The 18,099-nt window shown below is 41.2% G+C and overlaps 1 protein-coding gene across 15 annotated transcripts in view; it reads left to right on the top strand.

Annotated features, from left to right (window-relative positions):
* MSRA (methionine sulfoxide reductase A) overlaps positions 1-18,099 on the top strand; it is a 390,059-nt gene that overhangs the window by 275,673 nt on the left and 96,287 nt on the right. For all 15 annotated transcript variants that reach the window (XR_452004.3, XM_007192695.3, XM_007192694.2 and 12 more), the window contains one exon: positions 8,659-8,765. Coding sequence is in view for 14 of the 15 variants with exons in the window: in XM_007192695.3 (XP_007192757.2) it covers positions 8,659-8,765 (107 nt within the window). In the remaining variant the exon portion in view is untranslated. The remainder of the gene's footprint in view (positions 1-8,658; positions 8,766-18,099) is intronic.

Raw genomic sequence — 18,099 nt, 5'->3', positions numbered from 1 at the left:
AAGATATTTAAAGTTTTAAATATCTTTAAAAGATAAACCACTGCTTAAAGCAAAAATAATAAGTGTATTTTGAGGGTTGTAAGATATGTAGAAGTAAAATGTTAGGCAAAAATAACACAAAGTCAAAATATAGATCAATGGAACAGGATAGAAAGCCCAGAGATAAACCCATGCAGCTGTGGTCACCTAATCTATGACAAAGGAGGCCAGAATATACCTGGCCAGAATGGAGCAAAGACAGCCTCTTCAATAAATGGTGCTGGGAAAACTGGACAGCTACGTGTAAAAGAATGAAATTAGAACACTCCCTAACACCATATACAAAAATAAACTCAAAATGGATTAAAGACCTAAGTGTTAAGGTGAGACAGTATAAAACTCTTAGAGGAAAACATAGGCAGAACACTCATTGACATAAATCACAGGAAGATCTTTTTTGACCCACCTCCTAGAGTAATGAGAATAAAAACAAAAGTAAACATATGGGACCTAATTAAACTTAAAAGCTTTTGCACAGCAAAGGAAACCATAAACAAGACCAAAAGACGACCCTCAGAATGGGAGAAAATATTTGCAAATGAAGCAACTGACAAAGGACTAATCTCCAAAATATACAAACAGCTCATGCAGCTCAATATCAGAAAAACAAACAACCCAATCCAAAAATGGGCGGAAGACTTAAATAGACATTTCTCCAAAGAAAACATACAGATGGCCAACAAAAACAAGAAAAGATGCTCAACATCACTAATTATTAGAGAAATGCAAATCAAAACTACACTGAGATATCACCTCACACCAGTGAGAATGGCCGTCATCACAAAATCTACAAACAATAAATGCTGGAGAGGGAGTGGAAGAAAGGGAACCCTCTCGCACTGTTGGTGGGAATGTAAATTGATACAGCCACTATGGAGAACAGTATGGAGGTTCCTAAAAAACTAAAAGTAGAACTACCATGTGACCTAGCAATCCCACTACTGGGCATACACCCAGAGAAAACCATAATTCAAAAAGACACATGCACCCCAGTGTTCACTGCAGCACTATTTACAGTAGCCAGGACATGGAAACAACCTAAATGTCCATCAGCAGAGGAATGGATAAAGAAGATGTGGTACATATATACAATGGAATATTACTCAGCCATAAAAAGGAACGAAATTGGGTCATTTGTAGAGATGTAGATGGACCTAGAGACTGTCATACAGAGTGAAGTAAGTCAGAAAGAGAAAAACAAATACCACATATTAATGCATATATGTGGAATCTGAAAAAACTGGTATAGACATTCTTATTTACAAAGCAGAAATAGAGACACTGAGGTAGAGAACTAACATATGGATACCGAGGGGGAAGGGGGATGGGATGAACTGGGAGTTTGGGATAGACATATATACACTATTGATACTATGTGTAAAATAGATGACTAATGAGAACCTACTATATAGCACAGGGAACTCTGCTCAGTGCTCTGTGGTGACCTAAATGGGAAGGAAATCCAAAAAAGAGGGGATCTATATATACGTATAGCTGATTCACTTTGCTGTACAGTAGAAACTAACACAACATTGTAAAGCAACTATACTCCAATAAAAATGTAAAAAAAAAAAAAAAAAAAGAAAGTAACAGAGGCAGTGCAAAGATGTGATTAAGAGCAGAGTCCTGGAACCAGACTATGGAGAAATGAAAAATAAAAGCACACAATATATACTATTAAAAAAAATAGCGCAAAGTCTGGGAGGAGAGACTACAAAGTGGAAGAAGGATAGTGTTTTCCAAACATGGCGCTGGAACAATTGCATTTGCAGCAAACAACTACAAACTACCGCCACCACAACAAAACCAGAACAGCTTTGATCCATATCTCACACCATATACAAAACATAAGATGAATCATAGCCCTAAATTTAACACCTGAAACTATAAAACATCTAGAGGGAAATATAGGAGAAAATCTTTGTGACTTGGGTTAGGTAAAGATTTTTTTTTGATACAACACCAAAAACATGATCCATAAAAGAAAACACTGATAATTTGGACTTCATCAAAATTAATTTGTGCTCTTTGAAAGTCATTGTTAAGAGAATGAAAGACAAGCCACCGATGGGGAGAAAATATTTTCAAGTATGTATCTGATAAGATATTTGTATCCAGAATATATAAAGAACTCAAAATTCAATAATAAGAGACAATACAATTTAAAAATGGGGAAAAATTGAACACTTTACTGGAGAAGGTGTACAAATGGCAAATTATCACATGAAAAGATGCTCAACATTATTAGACATTAAGAAGTTCAAATTAAAACCACAATAAGATACTATTACACATATTTTGACAATGGCTAAAATTAAAAGTACTGACCATGACAAGTGTTTGTGTAGATATGACAACTGAGCTTTCATACATTGCTGGTAGGTAATGTAAACTGTTACAACCACTTTGGAAAAAGTTTGGCAGTTTCTTAAAAAGGTAAACATAAATGTACCAGCCATTCCACTCCCAGGTATTTATCCAGGAGAAATGAAAGCATATGTACATACAAAGACCTGTACATGAATAATCACAGTAGCTTTATTTTAATAGCAAGAGGCTGCAAAGAACCCAAATATCCATCAACAGGTCAGTGTATAAACAAATTTGGCATATGCAATCAGGGGAACACTGCTCAGCAATAAAAGGAAGCAACTGTTGATACATACAACAGCATGGCTGAGTTACCAAAAACGAGTACACACGACATGATTCCAATTGTGTAAAACTCTAGAAAAATACAGATGACAGAATGAAGATCAGTGTTTGCCTGGGGCTTTAGAATGGGGGCTGGGAGTGGTGAGAAGGGGAGATTTAAAAGGCGCATGAGGAAACTTTTGTAAGTGTTCATTATCTTGATTGTGGTGATGGTTTCATGGCATATACACGTGTCAAAACTGATCAAATTGTACAGTTTAAATATATACCATTTATGGTATGTCAATTATACCTTAACAAAACTGGTTTTAAAAGGATCTAACCCAAATCCTTACTGATGCTGAATTGAGGCCAGAGAGGTTAAGAGACATGGATTCTATATGGATCCATGTTCATCCTAGTGATCACAGCTTGCTTCTCTGCATTCATATGTTTGTTGATACATTCTAGACATTTCCTGAGACTGAGATCAAGCTCAGTGGTCTTTGTTTTAGCTGAATCTCTAGCAAGGTTCCTGAACTCAGCTAGATGCTTAGTAGCTCATTTCTTGACAGGAATTTTTAAATTCTTAAGTAGTATGTTGAAAACTTCTCCTTGAATTTCTGCATTAGAAGTCACAAGGGGATGGGAGAGATATGTTTATTGAGCTCCTATGTAAGATACCTAGCAAACCTGTGAGGTACGTATCACCATCCCCACTTTTCCAAATGAGGACACTGAAGCTTAGATGGGTCTAGTACCTTGGCTGAGGTTACACAGCAAACGCAGAGATGGAATTAGAATCCAGAACCATCTCATGGCAAAACTCATGCCAGTTTCCCTGCTTCATGCAGCAGACCATAATCAGGATCCATTTTTTCCTAGCAGCTGGCTGTAGAAGAGAAGAATATAGATTCATCCTGGTGGGAGTCACCCGGTCTCTGTAGCCAACATGGGTAGTCCTCTAATGAGATTGCTCCTTTGAAGTTCCCTAACACAGAGTCAGTAATTTCAGACCATTAGGAATATGTCCTTCCTTGCCCTGATGTTCATTATCAGCTGGTGACTCCTGAAATTTCTTAATTACCTCACAACAGCTCACAGTGTGAACTTCCCTTTGAAATTTCCATGTTCAGGCATATTTCTCATCTCTCTAGTCTGAATATATAAAACAGGACTAGTACCCAAAGATGAGCCAAAGTTTAGAGGGCCACTGAGCAGGTGAGAACTCATCCATCTTTTTGCTTCATTATAGGTTAAGCATTTCTCTGTTTTCCAGCATTTTCTCTGGCTCCACTGAGAGGGAAATCTTAGAAGAGTCTCATGATGGTTTGTCCCTTTCAAATCTTATTTGGAGAAGGTGGATGGAGAAATCTCAAACAGTTGGTGGATGCCAAGAGGGCAGTTCTTTTCAAGAATGCCCCAAAGCCCAGTCCTTATTAATCAGTTTAGAGAGTGTTATGGAAGAATTTTAAGCACAAGATGTTGTTTCTGAGCCGGTTATTCTCTTTTCACCCCCTACAGCAAGTCTATTGCTTACTTTCCTGGGATGTGAAGACAGCCAAATAACGTCAATAATTTATCCTCCTAGTTTTTCCAAAGCCAAGTGGAAGGCACAGTGAACTTTGCAACACATATTGAATCAATGTGAAAGAGAGCTCTGGATTCGTGACGATTATGCTCACCCAGGGTTCCACGGAATTCTGTGGCTCCCTTGAAACTGATCTTTCCGTACGTCCCTGGTCCCCCGTGTGTCCTGTCAAGACACCCATGCGGCCTCGTGCTCAACCGACCGGCTTCATTTCCTTCCAGGACAATTGGCAGGACCCAGGCTCATCTCCTCACAGCCCTCAGCATAGACCAAGCTTCTTCTTATTTCTGGGTCTTGGGCTGGGTTGCTCCACTCCCCACCAGATGCACCGCACACACACTTTGTTCCATTGTCTTCGATTGTTTTGCTGTAACTTCTTGTGCATCAGTCTTGAAAAGAGAAAGAGCTTCCGTGTCAGGTAGATCTAAGTTTAACTCATAAGATGGCATTCACCGTACTAGGATGGGGACCTAGTTGAAAAATGAGACTATCTTATTTCTGAATCCCAGTATCTGGTACCTTGCCTGATTCAGGGAAAGACGGATGAATGAGTGGAAGGAAGAAAAGAAGGCAGGAAGTCAGAAAGAAGGGCTTTAAAAAGTTCATTTTTCAATAATTTTTATTTGTTTTTGTTTCTTTCTACCACCCGCTCTGCAAGTCTTTCTTCCCCCCTTTTTAGTAACCCAGTGGGTGTGAGCTTGAGAGATACAAGATAATGTTAACAGGCTTGATTTTTCTCAAACTTCAGATCAGAGACCAAGCCTGAAGACATTGCATTTGAAAGCGCTTCATGGGTAGGAGCAGGGGAAGGAGAATTCACTCAAAGAATTCTTCCCCTTTCTTGGGTTTGTTTTCCATGGAAATGAAGAACTGAGATGGACATGAGCAGAGTTAAAATTTAACTAGGAAGGTAATTCTGTTAAAAAAAAATGTAATACACTAAAAGTTTAGTTAAAAACTGAACAGTACATTTCTACACACATAAAATGAATTCTGACCCTCTCTTTGGATTATTTATCTGTGAGACCCCTGCTGTGTGAGTATCTGAGATATTAATATAAATAACGCTTTTCTGGGGGAAAAGAGTCACTCCTAAAGCATCTTGTGTGACGTCATTCGTTATTTTTATTTGAAACTAGTTGTTCTGAACTATTCTAAGATTATGAAAAGTTGTAAAAATGAAAGTATTTAACCCCTACATAATTTTTTATAGTCAACAAAGCACTTTACAGGTTCCATCTCATTTGCTCCTCAAACAAACCTATAGCTTAGGCCCTTATAATCCTTGTTCTACAGAAGAGGTTTGAAGCTCAGAAAGATTAGGAAATTTGCATAAAACATGTCAGTGGCAGAGTCAGACTTAAAAACAAGCTCTTGCAGCTCTAAGTCCTAGGCTTCTGACAAGAGATTTAGTAAACAGGTTTTCCTCACATGTGAATTACTGTTTTGCGTTCATTATGTAAACCAATAGAGGTTGAAAGAAATGGTGAGAAGTTTAATGATGCTAAACATCTATAAATGCAAGGTATTAAAAATGAGAACAGAAAAGCCCTAGTTCTATAGGTTTCTCAGTCTGTTGAGCGTCAAATCGTATTTTCCAGTGAACCATCTGCTTTCAAATTTGAAGCTTCTATCCACTTAATAAGCCCCTTCATTAGTGAACCGAAAGGTACATGCATTGGAATTAACCAAATACGCACACGTGTACGTGGATATAGATGTATGGTTTTGACTTAAGATATTATACCTCCTCCTCAGGATGAACTGTGATGGAAAAATGCAATCAAAATAACGTTATCCTTGAGTAGACCGGAGAGTTAATGCCTAGTCCAGTATCACTCAAGACTCAAAGAAATCCGAATACAGGCTTTCATGTTTTCTCTCCATCCGCTAGTGTATCTCTTTAACACTTTCTTGTCTTCCTTCCTGGCCAGTTGGGGGTTTAGCCAGAGTGACCAGGAAGAGAGAGTATTGTTTCTGACATGAAGAACTTTTAGTTTTATTAGAACATCAAAGAAGGGATGTGATTAGAAGGTTGAAGCTGTAAATTCAAAATTGAGAGACTTCTGCCCACAGATGTGACTATTAACTGTGTGGATAGCTCCCATCTTTCCAATGGACGGTTAGTTTGGGTTCGTACAGTGGGAGAGGTGCAGTGAGTCTGGGGTAGGGCTGTGGGTAACGCCCACGAAGTCACTCGTCTTTAAAGCTGTCCACGGTGTGTTGGGGACGGCCCAGACCTGCACAGGACAACAGCGACAACAGTGGGAGGAGCCACCTCAGGATTACAGTGTCCCAGTGAACAGGCGATCAAGTTAGAATGTAGCATCGAGGGATCATGGCTTCAGGGAAGGGCCCATAAATCCCCATCCCCGATTACAGTAGTAGTATGAACTCTAATTGTATAAATAATGCATGGATTATTTTTTTATAGAAATTCATTACCTTATATACTTGCCCAGCATGACAGCCATGTGCATCTTTTCTGCCCAACCACACAATTTTGTGAAGTCTTCCAGATGTTTCTACCCCTTAGGTTGTCATGTCGCTGCAAGAGCAGCTCTAAAAAATCGATGTAAACTTAAGGGTTTCATTGTGTAATCCTTATACCAGATGCCTTGTGAAAATATGATCTGTGAAAGAGCCCACTGTTAAACCATATCCTTGGAGTGATTCTTAATTATTCCCACTCTGTTTTCTAAAAAGTCAATTTTTATCTGTAAACAACAATTTTCCATGATCCTATGATAATTCAGAGACCTCCAAGTAAACGCACAGATATTATTGTCTTCAGTGTACAAGGCGTATGTAATCTTAGTAAAACTTACTGAAAAATATAAATAAATCATACCTGCAGGTTCTCTTTTACTCACATGCTAATTTCTCTTTTAAAAAAAGAAAACTTAAATAGATTTAAACAACTACACATGGAGACAGTGTTTTTCGGCATCTTGTTCTGAATGGAGTGGGGTCTGACTTTACCGAAAATCAGCCATCCGGCAATATTTTTTCTTCGTGGAGAATGTTTCAGAAGGAACAATGATGCAGCCATCTTGCCATTATGTAAATGGATGTTAGGACCAAAGGATGGGAAGTAGTCACACGGGAAAAGCCCTACTTGTAAGGGAAGGAGGGAAAATTGAAAACAAAGAACATTCTGGAATGTATATTTATCCAGTCTCTTACCCTTCACTAGAATGTGAGCTCTGTGAAGGCAGGGTTTTCTTTCATTCATTGCTATATCCTCAGCATCTGAAAAAGTACTCAGCATGTATTAGGTGCTTAATAAATAATATTTATAATAATACATACTGTATACTGTAAATAATACTTATATATTGTACACCATAAGACTACTACTATAATACTTAAATGAATATATAACTTAGAAAGAAATGAAATAGATATCCTAATTTGGTATTAATCAATGCTTATTGGAGGCATGGGCTGGTTTATTTTTATTATATAATATTAAATTAATATTTTGATGTCATTATTGGTATTGGCTCTTTAAGCCGCTTAGTTCCTGGTCCCCGTGTGACCTTTGTGCATTGAGGAGAGGAGGGGACTCTGAAGGTGGGAGAATGGCGTTTCTAGGAAGTCAGCTAAGCTGGGGGCTCGAAAAGATAGAACTGTTTGTTTTGGAAAGTTGCATCTTTTACTGGAGGAGTTTGGGGGCACTTGTTAAAACTGAAACTGATACTTGAATGATGCAGTAAACATGTGTGAAGTTCATTTTACAACAGCATGGGGATCTATAGGGGATCTATGGCAGGCCTGTGGCTGTTTAACTTGGGGACTCTATCACTCAGTTAGAAATTGACCAGCATCTACACTTCAGCTGCTGTGACAGGGTGGAAAGTACGCTGGGCTGATTTTAAGTGCTAGGTTTTTCTTTGATTAGGTGCATGACCTTAGGCAAACTCTTTAAACTCGCTGAGCATCAGTCACTTTGTCATTTATTAGGCATCTCCTGTGTGCAAAGCACTAGGCCAGGCACTTCCACGTATATTATTCCGTTTCCTTATCTGCCAGTCGAGGGACGGTAACACCTGCCACACAGAATGTCTCATTAGGAGCCAAGGAAACAGTGTGTATCACAGTGCTTTGCAAGCGATACATGGTTATGACTTAAATATCTGCATAGAAAAATGCATATTTGCAGAGCATCTACTGTGATGCAAGGCCTGTGATAAATTTACCTTAAGTTCAAAGATATTTGTTACAATTAAAATAGGCAAAGCAAAACAGATACGTTGCATGCTTGTTTAAGGAGAGTGGTGTCAGGATGCAGTTAAAACAAGCACTTAGCAGGACATGAGTCATGGAGAATGTGTGGCACTGGCCTCGTTGCCCAGGCCACCCCAGTAATCCTCTGCTTTCTGCTTTCCCAGGCTTGCGCCAAGGCAACGACCATGGCTCTCAGTACCGCTCTGCCATCTACCCGACCTCTGCTGAGCACATGGAGACATCCCTGAGGTCCAAAGAGGACTACCAGAAGGTAGGGTCCCCTCTCCCTCCCGGACCCCACCTGTGGAGGGAGAGTCTGGTTCTTGGCACCTGGCACTGTGTTCTGTTTTCACATGTTTTGGAAATTTCTGTCAGCCTGTTGGAATAGAGCCTTTCTGCTCCATAGAAGAATAGGCCCTTATGCCATTTCTCTTTAAAGTCAACTCCTCCAGATGAATATACAGCTTAACATATAATCTCTCTTGCTCTCTGAGTCTCTCTCTTTTTTTTTCTCTGCCTGTCTTAATCTGCTCAGGCTGCCATAACAAAGTACTACAGACTGGGGCAGCGGGGTGGGGAGGCTTAAACAACAGAAATCTATTGTCTCACAGTTGAGGAGGCTGGGAGTTTAAAATCACGGTGTTGGCAGGGCTGGGTCCTTTGGAGGCTGTGAAGGCAGGATCTGCTCCAGGCCTCTCTCCTGGGCTTGTAGACGGCCGTCTTCTCCCTGTGTCTTCACATCATCTGCCTTCTAGGTGTGCCTGTTTCTGTGTCCAAATGAACACCTTTATGACAACTCCAGTCATATTAGATTAGGGCCTTACCTAATGACCATGTTTAACTTGATTATCTCTGTTAAAGACCCTATCTCTGGGAGGGAGGGAGACGCAAGAGGCAGGAGATATGGGGATATACGTATATGTATAGCTGATTCACTTTGTTATACAGCAGAAACTAACACACCATTGTAAAGCAATTATACTCCAATAAAGATGTTAAAAAAAAAAAACAACAAACCCTATCTCCAGATAAGTTCACATTCTGAGTTCCTGGTAGTTGGAATTCCAACATCTTTTTGGGGACACAGAATTCAACCCATAGTGCTCTCTCTCTCTTGCTTGTAACAGTAGATTGAATTATAATAAAAATACTTCTCAGAAATATAGACATTACGTCATCAAATAATTATTTTTCACCATTAACTTGTATTACATTTAAAAAATCTCCTCTGATAGAGATTTAGTTCTTTTAAAAATAACTTGAGTTGCTTTAAATTTTAGAACTTAGTGATAATGTTTAAATTTTAATTATCTTTATATTTTCTAGAGAGTTGGATCCACATTTAACAGTAGAGCCAGGAGCTATGGTAATGCTGATCTATTTTAGAATTATGTAAAAAGTCTGCTATGCAGCCATTCTCAGGAATGTGTGGGTTCTCCACCTATCCCCGTGGTGGCAGAGGTGGCAGTGAGGAGGGGGCAGGGACAAGAGTACATCTATTGAGAAAAAGGAGCAGGACATGCAACTCATGGTCAGTTCAACTCCGAAAAGCAGAGAGGGCTAACGGAGATGCTGATAGGACCCCATTTATTCCTTAGCACGTCCCCTCCCTCCCTCCAAGGCTGTGAAGTCTGCTTGGATGATAATAGTAGGCAGCCTCGAGGATGGCCCTCAGTGGTTGCTGCCCACGTGGAATCCCCTATCCCTGAGTGTGGGCTGGATTTAATGACTCCCTCTGAATGAATGACAGAAGCAATGGGATGTTACCTTTGTGGTGAGTTCATTACGAGATTGTGGCTTCCATCCTGGGGGCCTTTCTGTCTCACTGCCTCTTGGATCACTTGCCCTGGGGGAAGCCAGCTGCCATGTTGTGGGGCAGCCCTGTGTAAAGGCATACATGGCAAAGGGACCAAGGCCTCCAAGAGCCACATGCGTGAGCTTGGAAGCCCCTCAACCCCAGTCAAACCTTTACTTGATACTGCAGCCCCAGTTTGATAATTTGCTCACATTGGACCTCAAGCCAGAGGCACCCAGCTGAACCGTGCTGCAGAAACTGCAAGAAAATAAACGTTTTGAACTCATTTGAGCCTGTTTATATTTCCATTCTAAAAAGCTTTTAAGTATAAATTATCCTTTCTCAGATCTCTTTTTATGATGACTTTTCTTTTTTTAAGTTTTTTAAATTAAAAAAAGTTTCCATTATAGTTTATCACAGGATATTGAATATAGTTTCCTGTGCTATGTAATAGGACTTTGTTGTTTATCCAGTCTATATATAATAGTTTGCATCTGCTAGTCCCAAACTCCCAATCCATCCTTCCCCCACCCCCCGTCTCCCTTGGCAACCACAAGCCTGTTCTCTATGTCTGTGAGTCTGTATCTATTTCATAGATAAATTCATTTGTGTTATATTTGAGATTCCACATGTAACTGATATCATATGGTATTTGCCTTTCTCTTTCTGACTTACTTCGCTTAGTATGATAATCTCTAGGTCCATCCATGTAGCTGCAAATGGCATTATTTCATTCTTTTTTTATGGCTGAGGAGTATTCCTTTGTATATATGTACCACATCTTCTTTATCCATTCCTCTGTCAGTGGACGTTTAGGTGGTTTCCAGGTCTTGGCTATTGTAAATAGTGCTGCTGTGAACATGGGGGTGCATGTATATGATGACTTTTCTTTCTCTTTTTTTTTTTTTTGAATTTTATTTATTTTTTATACAGCAGGTTCTTATTAGTTATCACTTTTATACATATTAGTGTATATTTGTCAATCCCAATCTCCCAGTTCATCCCACCACCACCCCTCCCCCGTGACGACTTTTCTGATAATGGCAGGCTTACCTGGGCATGTGTTATACATATTAGTGTATATTTGTCAATCCCAATCTCCCAGTTCATCCCACCACCACCCCTCCCCCGTGACGACTTTTCTGATAATGGCAGGCTTACCTGGGCATGTGTGCTGGCACTTCAGCTTGTGACCTCCAGCCTTGAATTGCCTCAACTGGTATGTCACCTGCATAAGTTTTTATCAGATGCCTGACAGTTAGAAAGCCATGTATCATATTTACCTCAGGCAAACACATAAGGATGAGAGACCTCTGTCACAGGACTCTAGGCCAGAAGTGATGGGAGCTTTGTCTAGGATGGTGGAAGTATGAATGGAATGAAGGGATATTTAGGAAGGAGAACTAATAGAACTTGGGCCTGGACTGGAAGTGGAGACTGGATGAGGGGGAGGAGTCCAGGGTGACTTAGGTTTCTGCTAGTGATGTTTTGTAGGAAGGTATGGAGGAGCAGAGGCAGGTTTGTGGGGAGGGTGAGTTAAGTTTGGAAGGGTGGTGTTTAAGGTACCCCTGATATGTGCATCCACGTGGCTATTAAGAGGAGACGTGGGCTGTTCCCACCTTGCAGGGAGGGTTGTTGTGACTATTAACTGGGTTAATGCTTGTAAAGCACAGGGCATAACACACAGTAAGTGCTCAACAAATGGTAGCCGTTATTACTGTTGGGATTATCAACTTATATTTGGTAAATGAAGCCTTAGTTGCTGAAACGATCACTTAGAAAAGTGGTAAGTGATGAGAAGAGGAGGCTTAGGACCTGAGGAACACCAGCATTGGAGAGATGGGCAGGGAAGTGCCTACACCAGACAAGATGCTGTGGCAGGCTCCATGGAGAATTGGCCCCATGCAAAACCTGGAAAGTTAGTTCTATTTGATTTAGTCTCTTTATATTTAATTATAAAGGCTGTGTTAGTAAGTAATAGTAAAAGTTACATATGATTAATGCTATATATTGATTTCCTAATGTAATGATTTGCAGTCTCTTAAGGTACAAACAGTATAATACTTAGAGCCTCTGGAAGGATATTAATTTCCCTGCAGAATATCTCAAAATGAGTTGATATTCTGGTGTTCACAATGAAAATTTTAAGTTCACAAGGTCAGTGCCTTCCACGTGATGATGAAGAGGCTAACTTACACCTAATTTTCTGGTTTCTACCCCAATATAGTTTCTTATCCCGAGCTTTGAGTGGAACCCACATTGGTCTTCGATAACAGATACACATATGAAGTAAAATTTAGATATTAAATATTATTTGTTTTCATAATTTCTCCATTATTTTTGTAGATTTGGGGAATGTTAATCTTATATTCTAGACAGTTGTTCTAACCTAGTGCTTTTTGGGTGCTCTGTACCTAAGCATATGGGAATTAAATACATTCCTGCGTATACATGTACACATATTTTTTGCTTGACTTCTAAAGGTAGGGTCTATTTTTAAAATAAAGATTGGGGCCTTCTTGTGCCCCCAGCATCCAGATATCCATTGGTGTTAACATAATCACATAGAACTGCTTTATCACCAACTCAGAGAACAAATACTGTCACGACTCTTTTATACATAAATAAAAACTGGCCCTGGATTCCACTGATAGGTGAGTAGAAAGTCCAGTATTTCTCTCCTGGCAAACTGACTAAAACCCATAGAGTCTTGACTCTAGACCAGAGCCTCCGTACAGCTCTCTACCCAATGGCAGTGGTCTCTCCTGCAGCGTTCGGCAGGAACCACTAGCCACATAGGGGTGTTGAGCACTTGAAATGTGGCTCATGCAACTGAAGAACCGAACGTTTTATTTTCTTTTAACTGATTTAATTGTGTATTTACATAGCCACATGAGGCCAGCGGCAGCCTGATGCGACAGCACAGCAGTGTAAGGGGTGGGGCGGTGTGTGTGTTGCAGGGGGCGGGGCGTCAGTCTGGCTCCTGGGCTGGCAGACCCAGGGTTACCAGCCCTCTCCTCCTGGGCTGGCTCATTGCGAGAGCTCAGGGCTGCTCGGCCGTCGGAGGTGCCGCCTCAGGAACTGCTCTCTCCTCTCCTCTCCTCTCCTCTCCTCTCCGGAGAGGCACAGCATGAGGGTCAAGCGCCCTTCCTCCAGCCACCGCTGGACAGAGCTGAGGACTGAGAGCCGTGGCCCTGGGGACCCGTGGCTGAGCTCTGTCAAGTGCAGAGATCTCTTCCTCTCCTGACACAGCCAGTGCCCGAGGGTCCCCACCCGGAAGCTCCGGGTCAGGATTTATCCTTCTGTCCTACCTTGAGCAGTGAGAACTACTGTCCTTTGCCCCCTTTTCCCATCTATGTCATGAGGGGTCAAGCCATTTTCCTTTTCAGGAACCAAAGAACAAGGTGTCTCATGGTGTCACCTACCTTGTTGAGCACTGGCACACAGGTGACCCCTGTGATTTTTGTCTTAGTCTGGGTCCTGTAGGAAGGAGAGCCCGTGAAAAAGGCTTGTATGTGAGGACTTTACTGGCTGCCACGGAGCAGGAGTGAGGGGCAGGGGAGTGGAAGAGAAGAGGAAGGAGAAGCAATGTAAGCTGGCCCCTGCCCTCGGTGATGGGGTGTCTGGGCCTTAGGAAATGACGGGTCCTTCCGGGGGAGGAAGGGAAGCATCTGTCTGTTGGATGCCACCCCCCATGGGTTCACTCCGCACTTCTGGGCTGCACATCTGTGGGCTCAGGATACTGTGTCCCCGGGGCAGGAGGCACATGGCACGGGTGTGAGGTGAGACCCTGCGTGAGGCTCCTCAGGGTCCGTGCAGAGCTGGCCGCTGCAGCAGGGACTGCAGGAGAGAAAGGCGAGGCCGAGGGGATCTGAGCTGGTGCACGAGAGGCGGCTGATGCGACGACGTACAAAGGGTCCTTCACCCACCCCTGCCCGGCCCACGCCAGCCAAGTGGCTACAGTGTCTCCAGGATAATTTACTATGATTTAGTGACTTTCTGGCTCCTCTGTTAGAGCAGAGAATGAAAAACACGAGTCTAATTTTAGCAGGCATCCTGCTACAATCGTGGAATTACATAATATACAGTTATGTATGTATAGAGTTGATATATCTATATGTACATATAATAATGACGTTGATGATAATAGAACAGCAACAGTACTGAGTACTTACTACACGCTAATTACTGTTTTAAGTACTTTATACAAATGGAGCCATTTCTATATCTCTGACTATATGTATCAGTATACATACATAGATATAATGGATATGTTTAGATATAGGTATGAATATATCTCTCTATATCTTTATGTAAAATCGTATGCATTCGTGTATTTCTTGTTTCTAGTTTTGAAGCTTGTATCAATTTCTAACTGTCCATGCAATTGGTGTAATTGATAAATACACACCAAAAGAAGAAAAAGAAATCAGCAATTCTCAGTGCTGGTGAAAGGCAGTGTAATTAGCTTTCACACCATAAAGAAGTTGATCTGTGCTTTTACATTTACCTTAAAGAGTAACGTGGTTTTTACTAGGTCACTCACTAAGTAGGGAAAGAGTCTCAGATTGATATCTATCACAAGTTGCCTTCACAGGTGAGTGAAGGAGAGGAAGAAGTTGGGAGGTGACTCCTGGAATTGGCTTCATGGGTTTTCTCTCCAGGATAACCTTGAACAGATTCCTGAAGCAACAGGGGTCTTTAATCTGGGAGAGTCATTCTTAACAATACTGGATGAGGGTCTAGGACTCCGTAATCTACCTCATCGCAAACATTCGGGTTAAACCTCGGGGAGGTTCTGCCGATGGCTTTCCATCGTTTTATACGTACTGTTTTCTCTGGTAAGAGTTGGCATTTCCGGCCCTGTCACCACATCCTGGGAATTCATCTTGTTTGAGCCCTGGTGGGACCCCTCTGTACTAACTATAACACTGACTGAAGTTGCTAATTTAATAGTCTTCACTGGTTTGCCCCCAGTGACCCCCTAGTAACCAGCTTCTTCAGCAACTTCTTTATGCCACGTGAAGTTGAGAGTGACAGTATTACTTACCACAGAGCAGCCATTTGAACATAAAATTAGCTGATTTTATCACAGGGACCAATTGTTGAGCTAATTAGATGTGCAGTACTGCTGATGAGCCAGAAACCCAAAGTGATTTTCCATCTAAGCTGTGGTTTTCTGCAGAGTTGGCTGGGTTGTAGATACCAGGCTCACCAACAACCCTAGGAAAGGAAGAAAGTCTGAAGAAGTTTGCTAATTTTCATTCAGATTAGAGGAGGCTGGAGAATCTTATAGAGGAGGATCAGAGTGAAACTTCAACTTCACGCTGGGTTCCTTGACCTTGAAAGGGTGGGATTCTGTTCACAGAATCTGACAGCTGCTTCACATCTTTGGCGAGCTGCAGCCTTTGCACAAAATGTGAGGTCTTCTTGCCTTTGGACAAAGACTTCGTAATCTTTTGTTAACAGCATTTTCATATTTTTTCCTCAGAGTTTCACGGTGGAATCCTTTGCTTATGGTATTAATTAGAGGAGACAATTGGATGTATTATTAATTGTCTTTGGCTCATGAGATATAGACAGTTTACCTCTCAAGTGAACCTATGATGACATTTTCTAATATTCTAATTGAATAGTGGCCTGTGGCAGGGAGGGGGGTTATTCACTTATGATTTTTATGTCCTGAAAATTTGACTCTTCCTCATTTAGGAATTAAATCTTTTGATCACCAATAGATTATGTTACCTGAAATTTGATAGAGAATTAATAAATCTAAAGATTGTTCTGGCCACATGGCCTACTTCCTTCCCAACTCCTCAAAGCTTCAAGAACAGTAAGCACAAGCTTTCCTCTGGATAACCTCTTTGGGTGAATGTTAAATTACCCACCATGTGTCAAATATAAATCAGTGCCCTAACATCTGTCGCTGTCTCTCAGCACCCCACCTATCCATCCATCCATCCATATCTTCAGCATAGCTATAGTCTCTATTTGCCATATTTTATCTTAAATTTCAATTATCTAGCAATCTGTCACTGTACTCTATACAGTGTCATTTAAAAAAAAAATACCCAAGTGAAAGATAAAAAACAATATGCAATGATTGGATTACAACAAGTATTTATTAGAATTGCTTCAGCTTTGATTATTTACTTTGATTAGTGGCTGCCGACATCCCATGGCATTTGCCACATCCTTTCAGTCTCTGTCTAGGTGGCCGCGTTGCCTCCTTCCCTTCTATGTGTCTAATCTCCCTCTGTCTCTCTCTTACAAGGACCCATGTGATTACATTTAGGGCCCACTGGATAATCCAAGATAATCTCCCCATCTCAAGGCCCTTAATTTAATCACAGCCATACAAAGTAATGTTCACATGTTCCAGGGATCAGGGCACCAGGGGGCACCATTATTCAGCCTACTACAGTCTGCGGATCTGGTTTCCATCCTACCACGGCACTGTCACATGTCCAACCTCAAATAGGGGCTGAAACTGGGAGCTCTTCTTTCCTGGGCTGCTCACCCAGTGGGTGCCCATCTGGCTTCCTCTGGACTCCAGGGCCATCCACAGAACACGCTCAGTATCCCAGAGAGGACAGGGCTTGCTCTCCTCTCTCTTGGGGTCTGTATCTAGTTTTGAAGGGAGGTACAAATTTTCATAAGCTTATCCCCCTTTCAAACATCTCTACCTTCAAAAAAGATCCACCTTCGTCCCCATCCTGCTTACCAAAATAAAGTAGCATACTAAAAATAACAACAGGAAAAAACCCCTAAGAGCTAGATTTGGGGGAGAAAATTATGCATGTGAGTGAGTAATCAAAATAATGTTTGAGTGGCTGGGGAGGGTGTTCTGGTACTCTCCTGGTGACTTACTACCCGTGGATCCCTGACTTCCACTTCCGGTCTTCATTTTTAAATTACCTGAGTGTGGATAGCAAAATTTCCTCGTAGGCTTGTAATAAGAATTAAATAATATTTTCTATATATGTAAAATACCTCTTGTTACGGACTGAAAAAATATATATATACCTACTATAGCTAGCCTGTAGTATCCACCCAATATGCATTAATCGAAGCTGAGCCCCTTCAGTCTTCCAATCAAGAAAGTAGTTCTAATTATGCCAACTCAACTGAGAGAAATTAAATATAATTAATAAATATCCAGTTATGCTATAATCATCATAATATAACTGGACCTGATAATTCCCTACCAGGAGGTACAGATCGTTTGTGTTTCCTTGTAAGCATCTGTAGGCTGAAAATTTGAAAATTGGTCCTTCCTTCCTTACCTTCCCCCCATCTTCCTCAGTAAATTAATACATTAATTACCTTATCAAATATTAATTGTGTACTGATTAGCTGCCAGACTCGCATTATAGTTGTTTCAAACACAGCTATCTGAAGAAGGATCTCATGAACTTTCTTGTAATAAACTGTGCTACACATGGTCACAAAAGCCCATTTGTCACAAATGCTCTTTCCTGTAGACCATTTGCTGGGAACTATCCTGACATTAAGTGGGCTGTCTGGGGGCTCCTGGTCATCCTTGTTTCCCCCAAGACCTGGTTCTGTGCTTGGCACCTAGCAGATTGTCAGCAAATATTTGTTGACCCAAACGAAAAAGATGTAGCAGAATAAAGAAGCCCACTGTTACCCCTTGTTACAGACTGAATATTTGTGTCCTCCCAAAATTCATATGTTGAAGCCCTAACTCTCAGTGTGATGGCATTAGGAGCTGGGGCCTTTGGGAGGTGTTTAGGGTTAGATGAGGTTATGAGGGTGGAGCCCCCATGATGGGATTAGTGTCCTTGTA

This window comes from Balaenoptera acutorostrata, chromosome 6 (genome assembly GCF_949987535.1).
Source record: "Balaenoptera acutorostrata chromosome 6, mBalAcu1.1, whole genome shotgun sequence".
NCBI lineage: Eukaryota > Metazoa > Chordata > Mammalia > Artiodactyla > Balaenopteridae > Balaenoptera > Balaenoptera acutorostrata.
The sequence above is the reverse complement of the archived record's forward strand: the minus strand, read 5'-3'. Positions and strand labels throughout refer to the sequence as shown.